At 53.4% G+C, this 14,490-nt stretch overlaps 1 protein-coding gene across 3 annotated transcripts in view; it reads right to left on the bottom strand.

The window, feature by feature from the left end:
• Positions 1-13,941, bottom strand: part of LRRC20 (leucine rich repeat containing 20) — a 65,629-nt gene extending 51,688 nt beyond the window's left edge. The window contains exons 1-2 of one of the 3 annotated variants that reach the window (XM_081225338.1): positions 13,713-13,801; positions 7,527-7,665 (exon numbers count right to left, since the gene is read on the bottom strand). In XM_081225338.1, the coding sequence (XP_081081464.1) occupies positions 7,527-7,608 (82 nt within the window). In that variant the 5' untranslated portion in view covers positions 7,609-7,665; positions 13,713-13,801. Of the gene's footprint in view, positions 1-7,526; positions 7,671-13,712 lie in introns of all 3 variants that reach the window. The other 2 variants (XM_081225339.1, XM_081225340.1) reach the window with 2 other exon arrangements.
• Between the last annotated feature and the right edge of the window lie 549 nt (positions 13,942-14,490).

The raw sequence follows: 14,490 nt of genomic DNA, 5'->3' as shown, positions 1-14,490 counted from the left end.
TCTCTCTCTCCATCTCAAGAGCTGATTTCCAATACTGAGCTGTTCTCTTTCCCTCCATGGCCCCTTCTATACCTGAGGCTGGGGGTCCATACAGGGCTCCAACGAGCCCATACCGACCTGGGCACAAAGAGGCAATGCCAGACGACAGCATGGTGTAAAAGGATTTCCAGGGACTTCCCTGGCGGTCCAGTGGTTAAGACTGCACGCCTCCCATGCAGGGGGCATGGGTTCGATCGCTGGTCAGGGAACTAAGATCCCACAAGCCGTGCAGTGCAGCCAAAAAAAAAAAAGAGAGAGAGAGAGAGAGAGAAAGAAAAGGATTTCTAGAAACCCCCACCCGGGCCCCTCCTCACCTGCCTGAACAATGGGCTCAGTGCTACCTGCCTGGACACGGCCATATGTGTCCACCTCTCTGGGGCCAGTTCAGAAGCAGCCAGGACTCCACAGGCACCCTGGGCTGGGCTGACACCAATCACTCACCTCTGAGATGAGAAGGGCACGCCAGGTGCAGGCCCTGCATTTCTGCACCACAGGCTACTGCACTGTGCCAACTCAGTACCAGTGAAACCCTTGGGCCCTCTGAAAGCTCTACTGGTTTCCCTTTGTATACTGGTTATTTGCCTCTGAATGATACCCTCACACACTAGCCCCTGCCAGGGTCTCACCTCCACCCCTTTCTCTGCACTGGTACATCCTGCCAAGCAAGACCTCCTGATCCCCCCCCACCAGCGCCCACAGTCTGCTCTCTCCAATACCCAAGGGCCAGGAAAATGAAAGGAAAGTAAGATCAAACTAAAGAAAGGAAGGAAGAGCTCATCACAGCAGTTGGGATGGTGGTTACCTCTGGGGGTGGGAGCGGCTTCTGGAGATTCTGGCAATATTCCATGTCTAGACCTGGATGGTAGTTACATGAGTATTCGTTTTACAAATATCTGCTGAACTAAGTATATATGATTTTATGGACTTTGCTACCTGTGTATACCTTTTCATAGCTTCTTCTTCTTCTTTTTTTTTTTTAAAGAAAGATGACTGGGTGAAGCCCACTTAGAAAGGAAAGTCAGGGAGGTCTCTCTATAGACGAAACATTTAGGCTGAACCTTAACGTATGAGAAGGGCCCAGCCATGAAGAACAAGGAAGAGCATCCCAGACAACGGGAACAGCATGTGCAAAGGCCCTGAGGCTGGAAAGGGTTTAGCAATTCAAGGAACTGAAAGGTGGCCGATTGGCAGATTTGAGGCTTCCAGCCCTCACGGTAAAGAGACAGGCGGCCCCGGCCAGGCTGAGGGCTGCCCTGTGACAGACAGCCTGCTCCCTGCTCCATGCCTTCAGAGCTGACCTGTACCTGCCTGATACTCAGGACTCACCAGGCCAGGAGACATGGCAGCAAAACACACACCCCTCCCCTACTACCAGCACCAGCCTCCTGGGCTCTGGGCCAGGAACTGTAGACCCACAAGCCCCTCCTGGGGCCAAAAAAGACTGCTCCCACCATAAACCCTGGCTGCCTCCCTCCCTCGGGACGTGTATGTGAGTATGTGTGTGTGTGTGTCTCCCCCTCTAGACTGGGCACTTCTGGGACACTTGGGTCCTCCAGGGAAGGTACACACTGTAGGTGTTCAATGTGTGTTTGTTGACAAAGCAGCGGTGGCAGTATCTGATCCAAGGGGAGATGTTATTCTGGTCCAGTGAGTATGTATGGGGTGCTTCCTGATACTGCATTTACTCAGCACCCTTGCTCAAGAAAGGGGCTGCAAAATCAAAACACTGTGGAATCAGCTAGGAATGTAGACACGGGATGTGAAACCGGCCAGGGCGTAGAAGCCCTTGTCGGGACCTGGCCCTCACACCCTGGCCAAGTCCCTGACTCAGCTGCCTGTCACCAGGTCGGCTGTGACGGGGTGCCATCTGCTGGTGAGACAGGAGAAAAGCGGCCAGAGCATGAGTGAGCCTGAGAGGAGGGAGGGAGGGCAGGAGAGGAAGGGGGAAAGGAGGGGAAGGGGGAGAGTAGGGAACAACAAATCCCTTCTCTCACTAGCCTTGGTCTCATCACTTGGTTATCTCACAGTGCCCAGCCTAGCCGCTCAGTTCCCTGAGGATGGATCAAGTCCATGTTCATATTCATTGCCTCTCTCTCTGTCTCACACACACACACACACACACACACACACACACACACACACACAGAAATCCAGAGGCCTGCCTAGACAACACCACCCCCCCTCACCCCACCCCACCCCTGCCACCCAGCCCTCCAGAACTCACCAGGAGAAGGAAGTTCCAGATTGTAAATAGTAAGCCAGTGGTTCCCAAAATTCGAGGCAGGGAAGAATCATACAGGGTTCCCATTAACATGCAGGTCACCATGCCCAACCTCTGAGATTCCACTGTGAAAGCTCTAGAGTGGGGTCCACGTAAGCAGAAGCAGCCCACGGGGGCTGCCCCCTTCTCCTTACCACCTGAGGCATATATTTTTTTAATATTTATTTTTATTTATTATCATTTTTATTTTTGGCTGCATTGGGTCTTCATTGCTGCACGAGGGCTTTCTCTAGTTGCGGCGAGCAGGGGCTACTCTTCGTTGCGGTGCATGGGCTTCTCATTGCGGTGGCTTCTGTTGTTGTGGAGCACGGGCTCTAGGCATGCGGGCCCACCTGAGGCATGTTAAATGCCCAGTATGGCAGCCTGACACACAGCAGGCCCCAGATAAATGCTAGCTCCTTTCCTTCCCAGCTCACCTTGTTTCTTCCTTCTTCCCATCTTTGCCAGTGCCTCGATCTCAGCCAGCCAAGCCCTCCCTTCCCACACTCTCCCAAGCCTTTCCAAATCCTGCTCTTCTGCAGTAATGATCAATTTTTTAAAGTCATCCCCCCAAACCTGAGAGCCTCCCCCTGGAAAGGAGTGGGTGCAGAGTAGCCTGGCCTGATGGTCCACTGGCTGGATGTGCTGCCATCTGATGCCAGGGAGGGAAGGGTGAGGTCAGAAGCCCCTCAGGGGTACAAGAACCCAAGGAAGTCCAGGTGGGCATGATGCCTTTAAAAAGAGGAAAAACTAACTTGGGGAGACAAGGAGGGATAGAGAGGAGTGCCTGGTTCAGGGGAGGGGAGTCTGAGTACAGTGAAGAGTTCCCAACTCTTTGCAAGCTCATTCGAAAAGTCTAGAAGATGATGCTGAGGAGGGGTGAGGGGCTGGAAGAAAGTGGCTTCAACTCAAACCTAGGGGCAGACCAGGGGCCAGGTGGAAAGAAGCCCACTTCTTGGGGGTCAAGAGGCCTGGAGTGAGGCAACAAGGGCTGTGAACCAAAGCTCAGGTTACAGGAGGAGCAAGCCTGGCTCTGGAGTGCACCCGTGAGTGGCCGGGGCAGCGTGAGTGATGCTTCCCAGGGTTATGTACCTGAGTAAGGTGAGAGCCTGTAACCGAGCTCTCCCCAGCCCAGCCTCTGCAGGGATCTCCCACTCTGCAGCATTGGAGCAGACATCCCACCGGGCCTGCGCCCCCAGCCTGTGCACAGGGAGGCAGGCTGGGAAACCCAGCAGAAGGGGAGAAGCCAGGGAAGCTCATTCCACACCCAGGGGCAGGGGCTTAGAGCAGGAGCTACTCCCTTAACTCCTGTACCTCTTGTCTGCTGTTGGGAAGTGGGTTTTACTTTCACTTTCTAGAGTGGCAGGTGGTCCTCTCCCTAAAATCTATTCTTCTCTGGTTGTGAGAGTAATATGTTCATCATAGAACATTCAGAAAATGAAGAATGGTATTTTCTAACATCCATTTGTATCTTATTTCTTTCCAATTTTTATCTATGCATATACACATGTTTAACATAATTGGCATCTTACTGTCTATACAGTTTGGGACCCTTGTTCTTTTCCAATTCACATTATACATGAGAATTTGCCAGTCCTCATTCAAGCACGTAATGAAATTTTACACACCATGGTTAACAGCTACGTAAATTGCATTATATAGCTGTAACAAAAGTTCTTTAAGCAATTTTCCAGTACTGGCTTTTTAGTTGCTTCAGATTGTTTGCTCTTCTACATGAGAACCATATTGGGTTACTTCACCTATCTTTCAAGACCCCCATCAATTCCCACCTCCTCCAGAAAGCCTTCCCAGACTCCTTCAACACCCAGCAATATCTCCCACCTCTGAATTACCACCACCTGTAGTCCATCTGACACGGCTCAGCACGGAGCCCGTGTGTCAGTCACTGCTGTCCCAGTGGCAGGCCAGTCTCAGGTCCAGAACTCCACTGCACATACCCCTGGGAGCTCCCCAGCACTGTGCACACAGCAGGTGCTCAATACGTGCTAACTGCTGACCCCTCAGATTGCATGAGCCTGATGAGCTCCACCTGCCAAAGGGTCAGGATTGCAGGCGCCCGCAGTGGCCTGCTCTGACATTCTGCTTCTTCGTTGGTCACTGAAGAAGTAAAAAGGCCCCCTCTCACTCAGCCCTGAGCTTAAAGACCCAACCACCTCTGTGTGAAAGTCTCGAGCTTCAGCCAAGACCACCAAGGCTCAAGCATTTAACTCCTCTCCCAAGTTGACCTGCGATCAGCAACCATCTGCCCCGACCCCAGAACAGAGAGGGCCCAGGCGCTGGTGCCAGCCAGTTAGGGTTCCAATCCCAGGCACTGCAGTGGCCAGGCAGGGCTGCCAGAGGCCTGGTTTGAGTTTTTCAGTGGGCATGACCGGGCAAAGAGAGAAGCTGGCTGCAAAGCGCCCTACCCTAGACGCCCTCCACACTTCACTGCAGGCAGGGCGTCCACTCTGTTCACAGAAATCCCCACCTGGCCTGCGGAGGCAACTGAATTTGCAATCTCTGGTCCTCAGACATTGAAGTCTAGACTCAACACAGCCTTGCAGGCTCTCCGCCTGCCAGTGGCATCCCTCATCTCCCCCATCCCCAGCGGCAACTCTGCAGCGGTCTCGCCCCCCACTCAGGCACAGCCCTCCCGGTGCCTGGGACACCCGCCTCCTCACTGCTGCCTCCTGAAATCCTCCCTCAAACAGCACGTCCCCCAGGAGGTCAGAATTCCACTCTCCCGGCTCTGCTGCTCCTCCACCCTGCCCCCTTCACACATCTGGATGAGAATGAGCCGCATATGTGTCCCTCTCCCGTGCACCATTTTAAGGTAGGGGTAGGTTATTCACCACAGAGATCCGTCCATTTGCACTGAACTCCCCATCCCAAGGCAAGTGGGGAAACCCAGCCAGGTGACTGGCTGACACCTGGAGGAGGTGCGTTTATGGTGGGGGAGGGGAGGGACTTAGGCCCCACCTCCAGCCCTTGGAGATGAGAAAAATTAAAAATAATAGCTGCCATTTATTGAGCTACTCATGCCAAGCAGCTTAAGACATTACAATTGCTCCCTTGATGAGGGAGGCACAATTACCATCCCATTTTATGGGTGAAGAAATCAAGGCTCCAAGAGGTAAAGCAATCTGCTAAGGAAGCAGGCTAGTAGGTGGCAGAGTGGGGATTCAAATCCAGGCCACATCAGTGGTGGAGAGTCTTGAGCACTCGGGTAAGTGCAACCATATGAGTGACCAGCACAGGATTCCAGAATTCCTTTCCTGAGGGCCCACAGTCCTCAGTTCACCAGCCGAAGGCTCCCCCCGGCACCACCCCCTGCCAGACTTCCCTCCAAAACCAACAGCAATCTTCAAGTCTGTTTGCTGACAGAGGAGATGCTTTTCTCACTATCGCTCAGTTCAGTAAACACCGCTATGTGCTTTACAAAGTGCCAGACACTGCTCTGGCTCTTGGCAGGTGGGGGACAAAAGACCACAGGATCCCTCCCTTCCAGGGACACTGAATGAGTCCTACAGAGGAGGAAGGGAGCAAGAGGTGGATGGGGCAGGGCCAAAGGCTTCCTGGAAGAGATGGTGACCAAGTGCATCTTGAAGGCTGAGCGTCCCTCCACTTTCTGGGCCACCACCCCCTGCCCCAGGACCCTCAGACACACCTGACCAATGGTTGCTCACAGAAACGCTCCACCTTTCCAGTCTCTGGGCCATTACCAGGCAGTAACCTCCATGCAAATGCTCTTTCATGAAACAGACAGACAGACACAGGCACACACAGGCACACACATCCCTAACCTGCCGGTGAAATTCCTCTGTGTGTCAAAGACCCAACTCAAATCCCACCCTGTCAATCATCCCCCAGGCAGGCCTGAGTTCACCGCCTCTGCGTTCCTGCAACACACCTGTGACTCTAAGATGGCACTTACATTCCAGCGGGACACACACACACACACACACACACACACACACACGACCCCCTGCTAACTCTTGCACATGGTGGATAGTTGACAAATATCTGCTGAATTCAATTAAATGGGATAGTTTGCTTAAGTGCTTACAGCCTTAGGGTAGCTGCAAGGCCTAAAACGCGATAACCAATTCAACAATATACGACACAATTCAATTAAAACAGTGGAATGAAAAGGGGCCGCCTGACTGTGTGACCTGAAAAGAGCCCACTCTGCCTTCGACCCTCTATCTCCTCATCTGAAATCTGAGGCTAGTCATGCCTGGTGGGTATCATCCATCACAGGGAAGTTGTGAAGATTCAATAACGCAACACTCAGGAGGCACCTGCACAGGGCGTGGTACATGGGGCTACCCAGCAGTGCCAGCTACTGCCACCTGGTCCAAGGGCACATACACACTTGGAGTCATCAGCAGTCTGAGGGCAGGCAGACATGCTCCCGGCAGACGGAAGCCCTACTCAGTGCTTTTCAAACCTCTTTGAACTATGACCCATAGTAAGAAATACATCTTATGCTGGGACCCCATATACACAAACTAAACACAACTGCAATAAAAAGTCCATGGAGGGACTTCCATGGTGGCGCAGTGGTTAACAATCCACCTGCCAATACAGGGGACATGGGTTCGATCCCTAGTCCGGGAAGATCCCACATGCCGCAGAGCAACTAAGCCCATGCACCACAACTACTGAGCCTGTGCGCCACAACTACTGAGCCCACATGCTGCAAATACTGAAGCCTGCACTCCTAGAGCCCGTGCTCTGCAACAGGAGAAGCCACCGCAATAAGAAGCCTGCGCACCACAACGAAGTGTAGCCCCCACTCGCCGCAACCAGAGAAAGCCTGTGTGCAGCAATGAAGACCCAATACAGCCAAAAATAAATTAAAAAAAAACAAAAGTCGGGCTTCCCTGGTGGCGCAGTGGTTGAGGGTCCGCCTGCCGATGCAGGGGACACGGGTTCGTGCCCTGGTCTGGGAGGATCCCACATGCTGCGGAGCGGCTGGGCCCGTGAGCCATGGCTGCTGAGCCTGCACGTCCGGAGCCTGTGCTCCGCAACGTGAGAGGCCACAACAGTGAGAGGCCTGCGTACCGCAAAAAAAAAAAAAAAAAGTCCATGGAACAGCTCCTCATGGCGAGGGGTGTATGCTGATACTGTGTCTTTCATCTTCTCTTTCTATTTCATTTCCAAACTGATTCAATAAACCACGTACAGGGTGCCCTACAGCTGGAAAAGTCGTGCCCTCACTCACCCAGGGTGTCGGAGCCGCTCTCCACTGTCTCGTTGACCTTCCTCGCAACTGTGGCCACGGCCTCACCCATCTTCCTCAGCATGCAGACTCAGGTGTCCTGCTGCCAGCCACCAGGCTGGTCTGCTGCTCATAAAGGGACCTGCGCTTGGGGAAGACACAGGGCCATGAAGCGCCTGCCCACTACCAGCCAGGGACCCCCCCCCCGACCCACCCTCCCCGGGGAACCAGGCTGCAGGAAGCACGCAGGGAGGGGTCCAGGCCACTCACCTCCTCTTGAGGGGCCCAGAGCCCAGGCCACATCCGGCTCAGCCTTCAGAGTGGCTGATCTGCCCATCAGCCCGGCCCTACCAGTTTTCTGGGAGGATTGACACATATGATCTTGCCAGGGCTTGAACCAGTGGCCAGGAGGGTGTGAGGATTTAGGTGTGTGCTGGCCTGTGACTCACTTAACAGGCAGAGCAGTGGGGAGAAGGCGGGGTACAGCCAAGTGCAAGGAGAGACACCTGTCCCTCCATCCCACAGGCTCAGAGCCCAGTCCACAGGACAACCGCTCCAGCTCCCAGGTCTCCTCAGCCACCTCTGCCAGGTTCCTCCCGCAGGCAGGAAGCGGGGACACAAAGGCAAATGAAACACAGCCCTGCCTGGTCAGAGCTCACTGTCTGGCTGGTGGGTGGTTTCTAAGAATTCCCTTTCCATGAAGCAATACGGACGGAAAGTTACAGTTTTAGCCACAGATCTGATTGTTAGTCTGATGCTGAGTTTATTGGCAAGACCCCAAGGAAAAAGGAAGGGGGGCCGGATCACTGGGGAAAAAAGGCTTAAAGAAGGGTGAGGACACAATCAAAATGCTCAGGTGTAGAAGACATAAGGGACTCGGGAAATGTCTCCAACTCCTTTTTATTAGAGAAGGAAACTGAGGCAGAGAGAGGGACTCAATGACCTGGCCAAGGTCAAAGTAAGTAAATGGCACTAACCTGGCCCAACTCTACATCCAGTGCTCACTTCTTTACAAAAGTCACCCACATCACCAGCGGCAGCACCCCATGCAGATAATGAATTTGAGGCCAACATCAGTGCCCTTTTTTGCTCCTGGATCCCAGTCCCAGATCCACAGACAGCTCAAGGAGCTCTAATGAACACATCTGAGGGTCAAAGGCAGAAGAATGTGAAGGGCAGAGAGAAGGGGGTGAGGGTACAAACAGATACCAAGAAAAAGTCCACATGTGCTCAACTGGACAGGGAGGCCCAGTCAAGCCCACTCAGCTGCTCAGGGAGAGTTAGTGATGAGTTCAGTATGTGCCTGCATCTCGCCAAGGAAGAAGACAGGCCTAATGCCCAACTCTGACATTTGTTAGTTGAGAAGCCTTGGGAAAGATTCCTAACTACTCTGAGCCCCAGTTTCTTCATCTGAGTAGGAGATCTAGTAATACCTGCCACAGTGGGTTCATATGAGGATTGAACAAAAAATACATACCTTTCTAGACCAGGGCTCAGGACACGTAAGTTACTTAATAAATGCTAGCTGAAATGATGAAAGCAGTACACGTGCAGATATGATGCCAGCACTTAATCCCAGTTACATACCCATATGACTCAAACAAACAAGTCAGTGGAACTCATCTTTAAGGAGTGAGTAGAACTTCCTTCTCTCCACCTCCAGGAAGTCTTCCCAGATTGCCCCAGCCCTCAGTGTTCTCTCCTCCCTAAGTTTCAGTAGCACGCAATGCCTTAGCTCAAGCCACTTGGGTTACTTATGAGCTTTTAAAAATATACATACTTATCCCCACCAGCTGGCCTGCAGACAGCTTAAGGCAGGGAGCAGATATATACTATGCTTTTCCCCTGCACTTTATACCACATACTGAAACAGATGTTCAGTTAGTTTCCCCCAATGGTGATGATGATCAACAGCCATCATTTGGGTTTCAAATCTAAATACAAGTCAACTGACTCTTACAACAAAGATACCATCTAAATGAGAAGGGTCATAAGTCCTAACAATGCCAGGTGGATAACTTGCAGAAGGTAGTCCAGGGTAGAACAGCAGGGAATAGTGAGGACCATGGAAAAGTGGACCCAACACCTTTATCATGCTACCTTAAAGACCAACCCCCTAAGCCTGAGTCACAGCAATGTTGCTGGAATCTTGGTGACTCAGTCTAATGCCTTTATGAATGAGAACACTGAGGACCCAAGAAGGGAGGTAAATCAGCCAAACAGAAATGAAAAACCTAGGTCTCCTAACTCCCAGCCCAGGATTCTTCCTACATACCATGCTCGCTCCTTTTCCTATCTCCAGTATTCATCATCAGTAACCACAAACATGTATTGAGCATCTACTAGGAACAGGGCATAAGAATGAAGAGGGAGGAAGGAAATATAGGAAATAGCTCTGACTTATGAGCTTCTGATGAGGAAGACCTTTCTAAGGAACATCACTGAGGCAATCCTGGCCTCACAACAGAGACGAAAGGGAAGGTAAATCTCCAAGCCACCCAGGGTCTGTGCTAACCCTGGTGAGGCTGCATAGGCTACTTTCAGGCACTATGCCTGCAATTCTACTAGCTGCCACCAGGTGGGAGCAGTGGTGCCTTAAGCTAAAGAGCCTATTGAAGAAAACTAGTCAAATTAAAAACCTTACCCCTGGGCTTCCCTGGTGGCGCAGTGGTTGAGAGTCCGCCTGCTGATGCAGGGGACACGGGTTCGTGCCCTGGTCCGGGAAGATCCCACATGCCGCGGAGCGGCTGGGCCTGGGAGCCATGGCCGCTGGGCCTGCGCGTCCGGAGCCTGTGCTCCACAACGGGAGAGGCCACAACAGTGAGAGGCCCGTGTAAGGCAAAAAAAAAAAAAAAAAAAAAAAAAAAAAACCTTACCCCTGGTGGTAAGCTCAGACACCCTATAGTGTGGGTCAGAGATTGGACACTGAAGCAGGAACAGCCTGTAAAGTCTAGGTGTCAGAGTAAGTCACTAGGAGGACAGGCCCCTGACATTCCAGAGGATGCTCTGGATACAACACAGATGTGCCCTAGGCCCCCAAGAGGTTCCGGCTACCTAAAATCACCAACCCCACTAACTGGCTAGAAAACCACCCTCCCTTCACCTAAAACTACCCATTCCCCAAGGGAGAATTTCTTATAAATTCCAGCTGACAGTCCCTCTCCCAGGTCAGGTGACCAAGGCCTGTCACTTTTTGGCATGGGCAGGGCTGAAATGGGAGGGGCAGGGCCATATGTGGTATAAGGCCCAAGATGGGGTAGGAGGGCCCCAGAACTGAGGGGAGAACAAACTTGAGATGATGAGAGTCTGGAGTGGGTCCCCAAAAGAGGTCCTACAAGGTTGTCCAACTTTGCTGACTGCTCCTTCCAGCCCCAACCCAACACTGGACCTCTCTGACCAAAAAGTAGCAAGAATTTATTGAACATGTAACAGGAGCCCTCAGAGATGAGGGGGGGGGAGGAGAAATAAGGCAAGCTGCTCTTCCTTTCTTTGGTTTTAAGCTGTTTTTAAGAAAAATAGAGAATTGTCTGAGTCACATATGCGTGATGGAGAGAACTATGGACCCACTCCTCACTGAGTGAGAAGCCTCCTAGGCCGGGCCACCCTAGGACATGAGGGGCCCCTATCTATGCAAACAATTTGAGTCAACCAAAATCAGCGTGTCGGCACCATTCTGGCTGCCCAGTCTCATGCAATTCCATGAAAGAAAGACCTTGCCAGCCAGTGGGAGCCATCAGCACGCAAGGCAGCCCTCCTGGAACCAGACCACAACCACAGGGCCCCAAAGACAACCCAACCCTACAGGCAGGCTCCTTGAGGCATCTGGTCAACCCCACAGGCAGGGGTAGTAGTAGCAGAAAATCAGAGAGTGTTCCAAATGGGGGGAAACAGGAACCACCAGCCCATATGGGTCTGTTCTGGGTTTGGAGTCCCAGTCATCAGAGGTCAGCCTTAGAAAACTGCTCCAAAATGCTCCAAATCCTGGAGACCCTTCAACACAGGGTCCAAACTCATACTCACACTGCTGCTGTCTCAGCAATACATCCCTCTCCACATCCCTCCCCAACTCCTCTTTCTTCAGAGTGTGCATCATAGCCCTAGGAAATGTTTAAATCCAACAAACGTGTGCTGGGCCCTTCTATAAGGCCCTCACTGGAAGAGTAAAGGTACAGAGACAGGGCTTGGGCCAGAATAAGCTTCCCATCAGGTAAGAGAGACTCAGTGACAAAAGGCAGAATGAGGGCTTCCCTGGTGGTGCAGTGGTTGAGAGTCCGCCTGCCAATGCAGGGGACACGGGTTCGTGCCCCAGTCCAGGAAGATCCCACATGCCGTGGCACGGCTAGGCCTGTGAGCCATGGCCGCTGAGCCTGCGCGTCCGGAGCCTGTGCTCCGCAATGGGAGAGGCCACAACAGTGAGAGGCCCACGTACCGCAAAAAAAAAAAAAAAGAAAAAGAAAGGCAGAATGAGCCAGATGCTGGAGGCCACAACACCAGGCCCAAGGACCATGTGTGCCTACTGTCATGAAGGCACATGGCATGGCTGGGAAGAGGGAACAGAGGCAGGGGCTGAGCAGAAGTACCCAAATGATGAGAGAAAGAGGGAGACAGGAAGCCAGTCTCTCCCCAGATTACTGGGGGAGGGGCTGGAGGCCACCCTATAAGTCTGTCCTCTGTTTCTCTTCAGGGAACTATGAAAGGTTTTTTGAGGAGAGCAGCCTAATCCAGCCAGAGTTTTGGAAAATTATCACTGTGGTGAGCAGTCCCATTGTCAGATGGAAATACCACCCTCCTCACTGGGTTGTTTTGAGAAGTAAATGACATATAACTTTTGAGAAATCTTTGCAAACTGTTAAGCAATTCGCACACCAAGGCATTACTGATATGTGATTAAACCGCTACAGACGGTTAAGTTAGGATATAATAAATGGAATGTCAGAAAAGAAGTTGTCCTGCTTTGTGAGAGCTGGCAATAGAGTCCTCCTGTATCTATAACCTGGTTTCACCTGGATACAGGTTTGGGGGGGATGATTTTTGCTTAAACACTGACCCTAACCCTCTGCCAGGCCTCCAGCCCTCATCAGTGAGAACTCTACCTTATCTGAAGCCCCGAGATCTGTGCAAAGGAGCTGCTGTGACACCCCGTCCGCACCAGCTGCTCCTATATTTAGTTACTGGTGTGGGCACTTGGGAACTTTAGAGCCTGGCAGCCGCTCCGAAGGGCAACTCGAGCCTCTTGCTCCATGTGTGCAAGCTCCCCCCACTCCCACCCCCACTGGCTGCAGCGGGTCCTCTGGACCGCCCAAGCTAAGGAACCACTGGGGAAGTGCGAAGCAGTCGGCTGGATCGGACCCAAGTAGCCCCGAAGGCCCACTCGAGCCCAGACAGAGTTGACCCACTTTTCCACCCAAGGGAAAGAAGCCCGCTGGGGCGAGAGCGGGACGGACTGGCGCCTTGTTTTTGAGCCATGAGGTTCCCAGAGTCGCGTGCATGCTTCTGTATGGGAATCTAAGCATCCTCCGGCTGCGCCTCCCAGGACTGAGCGCGGTCGCCAGGCCAGGGTCCCGACGCCTCGCGCTAGGGGACCGCCTCACCGTCTTCCCCACCCCCCGGCGCCCGCAGCCAATGGCTCCTCGTCGCCGGCCCTCCGCTCGCCAGGCAGGCGGGGACTGGGGAGAATAAAGCAGGCAGAGAGGAGAACGCTGGTGATCGCTGAGGGCCGGGGACTCCCGCGCTACCCGGAGGCCGAGAGGAACACTCTGGGACAGGCGTCTGCAGCTCCCCAGAGGGGAAGCAAACCCCGAAAAGTGTGGCTTCAGGGACGAAATTTACAACAGCCTCTCCCAGCAGAGGCGCCTCCCGCGGGGAACGGAGGCCCCCTCGGGACGGCTTCCCCAGGCTCCCTATTCCCTGGTACCTCGGCGCCCGCTCCCCCGAGCCAGCCGGGCTCCAGCCGCAGTCTGCAAGCCAGAGCCGGCGCGGCGCCGGGCCCCTTGGCACTGCAGAAGCCGCAGCTGGTGCACCGCTGCTCCTTCCACGGGGTGACTTGGGGGAGGGGAGGGTACACTACGGAAACGGGGGCATTTCTCTCCCTCTCTCCCCCAGCCCCTCCAGCGATAAGCCTCAGACTACGTTTACTTTGCGGGGCACGAACGTGGGGCCCCGCTCCGGGCCGCTCTCTGCTCCACTTACGGCGACAATGCCTCCTAGCGCCCTGCGCAGCGCAGTCACGCTCCCTCGGCCGCCGGCGGCGCCCCATGCAGCAGCGGCGAGCTGGAACTGGCCGGGAGGGGGCAGAGGGGCTGAGGTCTCTGAGCGCACGGTCGCCCAGCCAATCGCCGCGCCAGGAGCCGCCCCGGGGCGGGAGTAGGCAGCCGCGCGCAACCAATTGATGCGCGGGTCCTCACGCGGCGCCCCCGGAAAAGCGGCCTGTGCGCTCTCGTCCGCAGGGTGGATTCGCTTTGTGTTCGGCTTCTGGAAGAAAAACGCTTTGGACGGCGGGAGTGTAGACCGGAACGTGCAACAGACCCCAGGATTAATAGGACTGAGTCTCCAGATTTGTTTGTCTCGAGGGAGCAGAGTTGAATTAGCCAGATCAGGGGTACATTGAGAAAGGTGAAGATGGGGACCAGGAAGCTTTCCCCGTGGTGCCTTCAAGGCACCCATTCAGGTTTTTAGAGGCAATAATTCTGGCTACGCTAAGTTACTTAACCTCTCTAAATCCCAGTGTTCTTCCCTATCAAATATGAATTAAAATGTATAAATACCAACTTCACAGGGTCACTGTGAGGATTAATACCTGAAAAGTTTAGTGCAGTGCCCGGCATGATGGCTCAGGGAAGGGTAGCTGCTTCGCAGGCCTCCATTTACAGAGGATTCCCCATAGACTCTTAACTAGGCACTGTGGGGAGGACCAAAGAGATGAGGCCCCTAACTCAGCCAGCGATGGTGGTCAATGAGTCAAATGCTC

Source organism: Mesoplodon bidens (assembly GCF_964165515.1).
Source record: "Mesoplodon bidens genome assembly, chromosome: 1".
Taxonomy (NCBI): domain Eukaryota; kingdom Metazoa; phylum Chordata; class Mammalia; order Artiodactyla; family Ziphiidae; genus Mesoplodon; species Mesoplodon bidens.
This window is presented reverse-complemented; position numbering and strand designations above follow the sequence as displayed.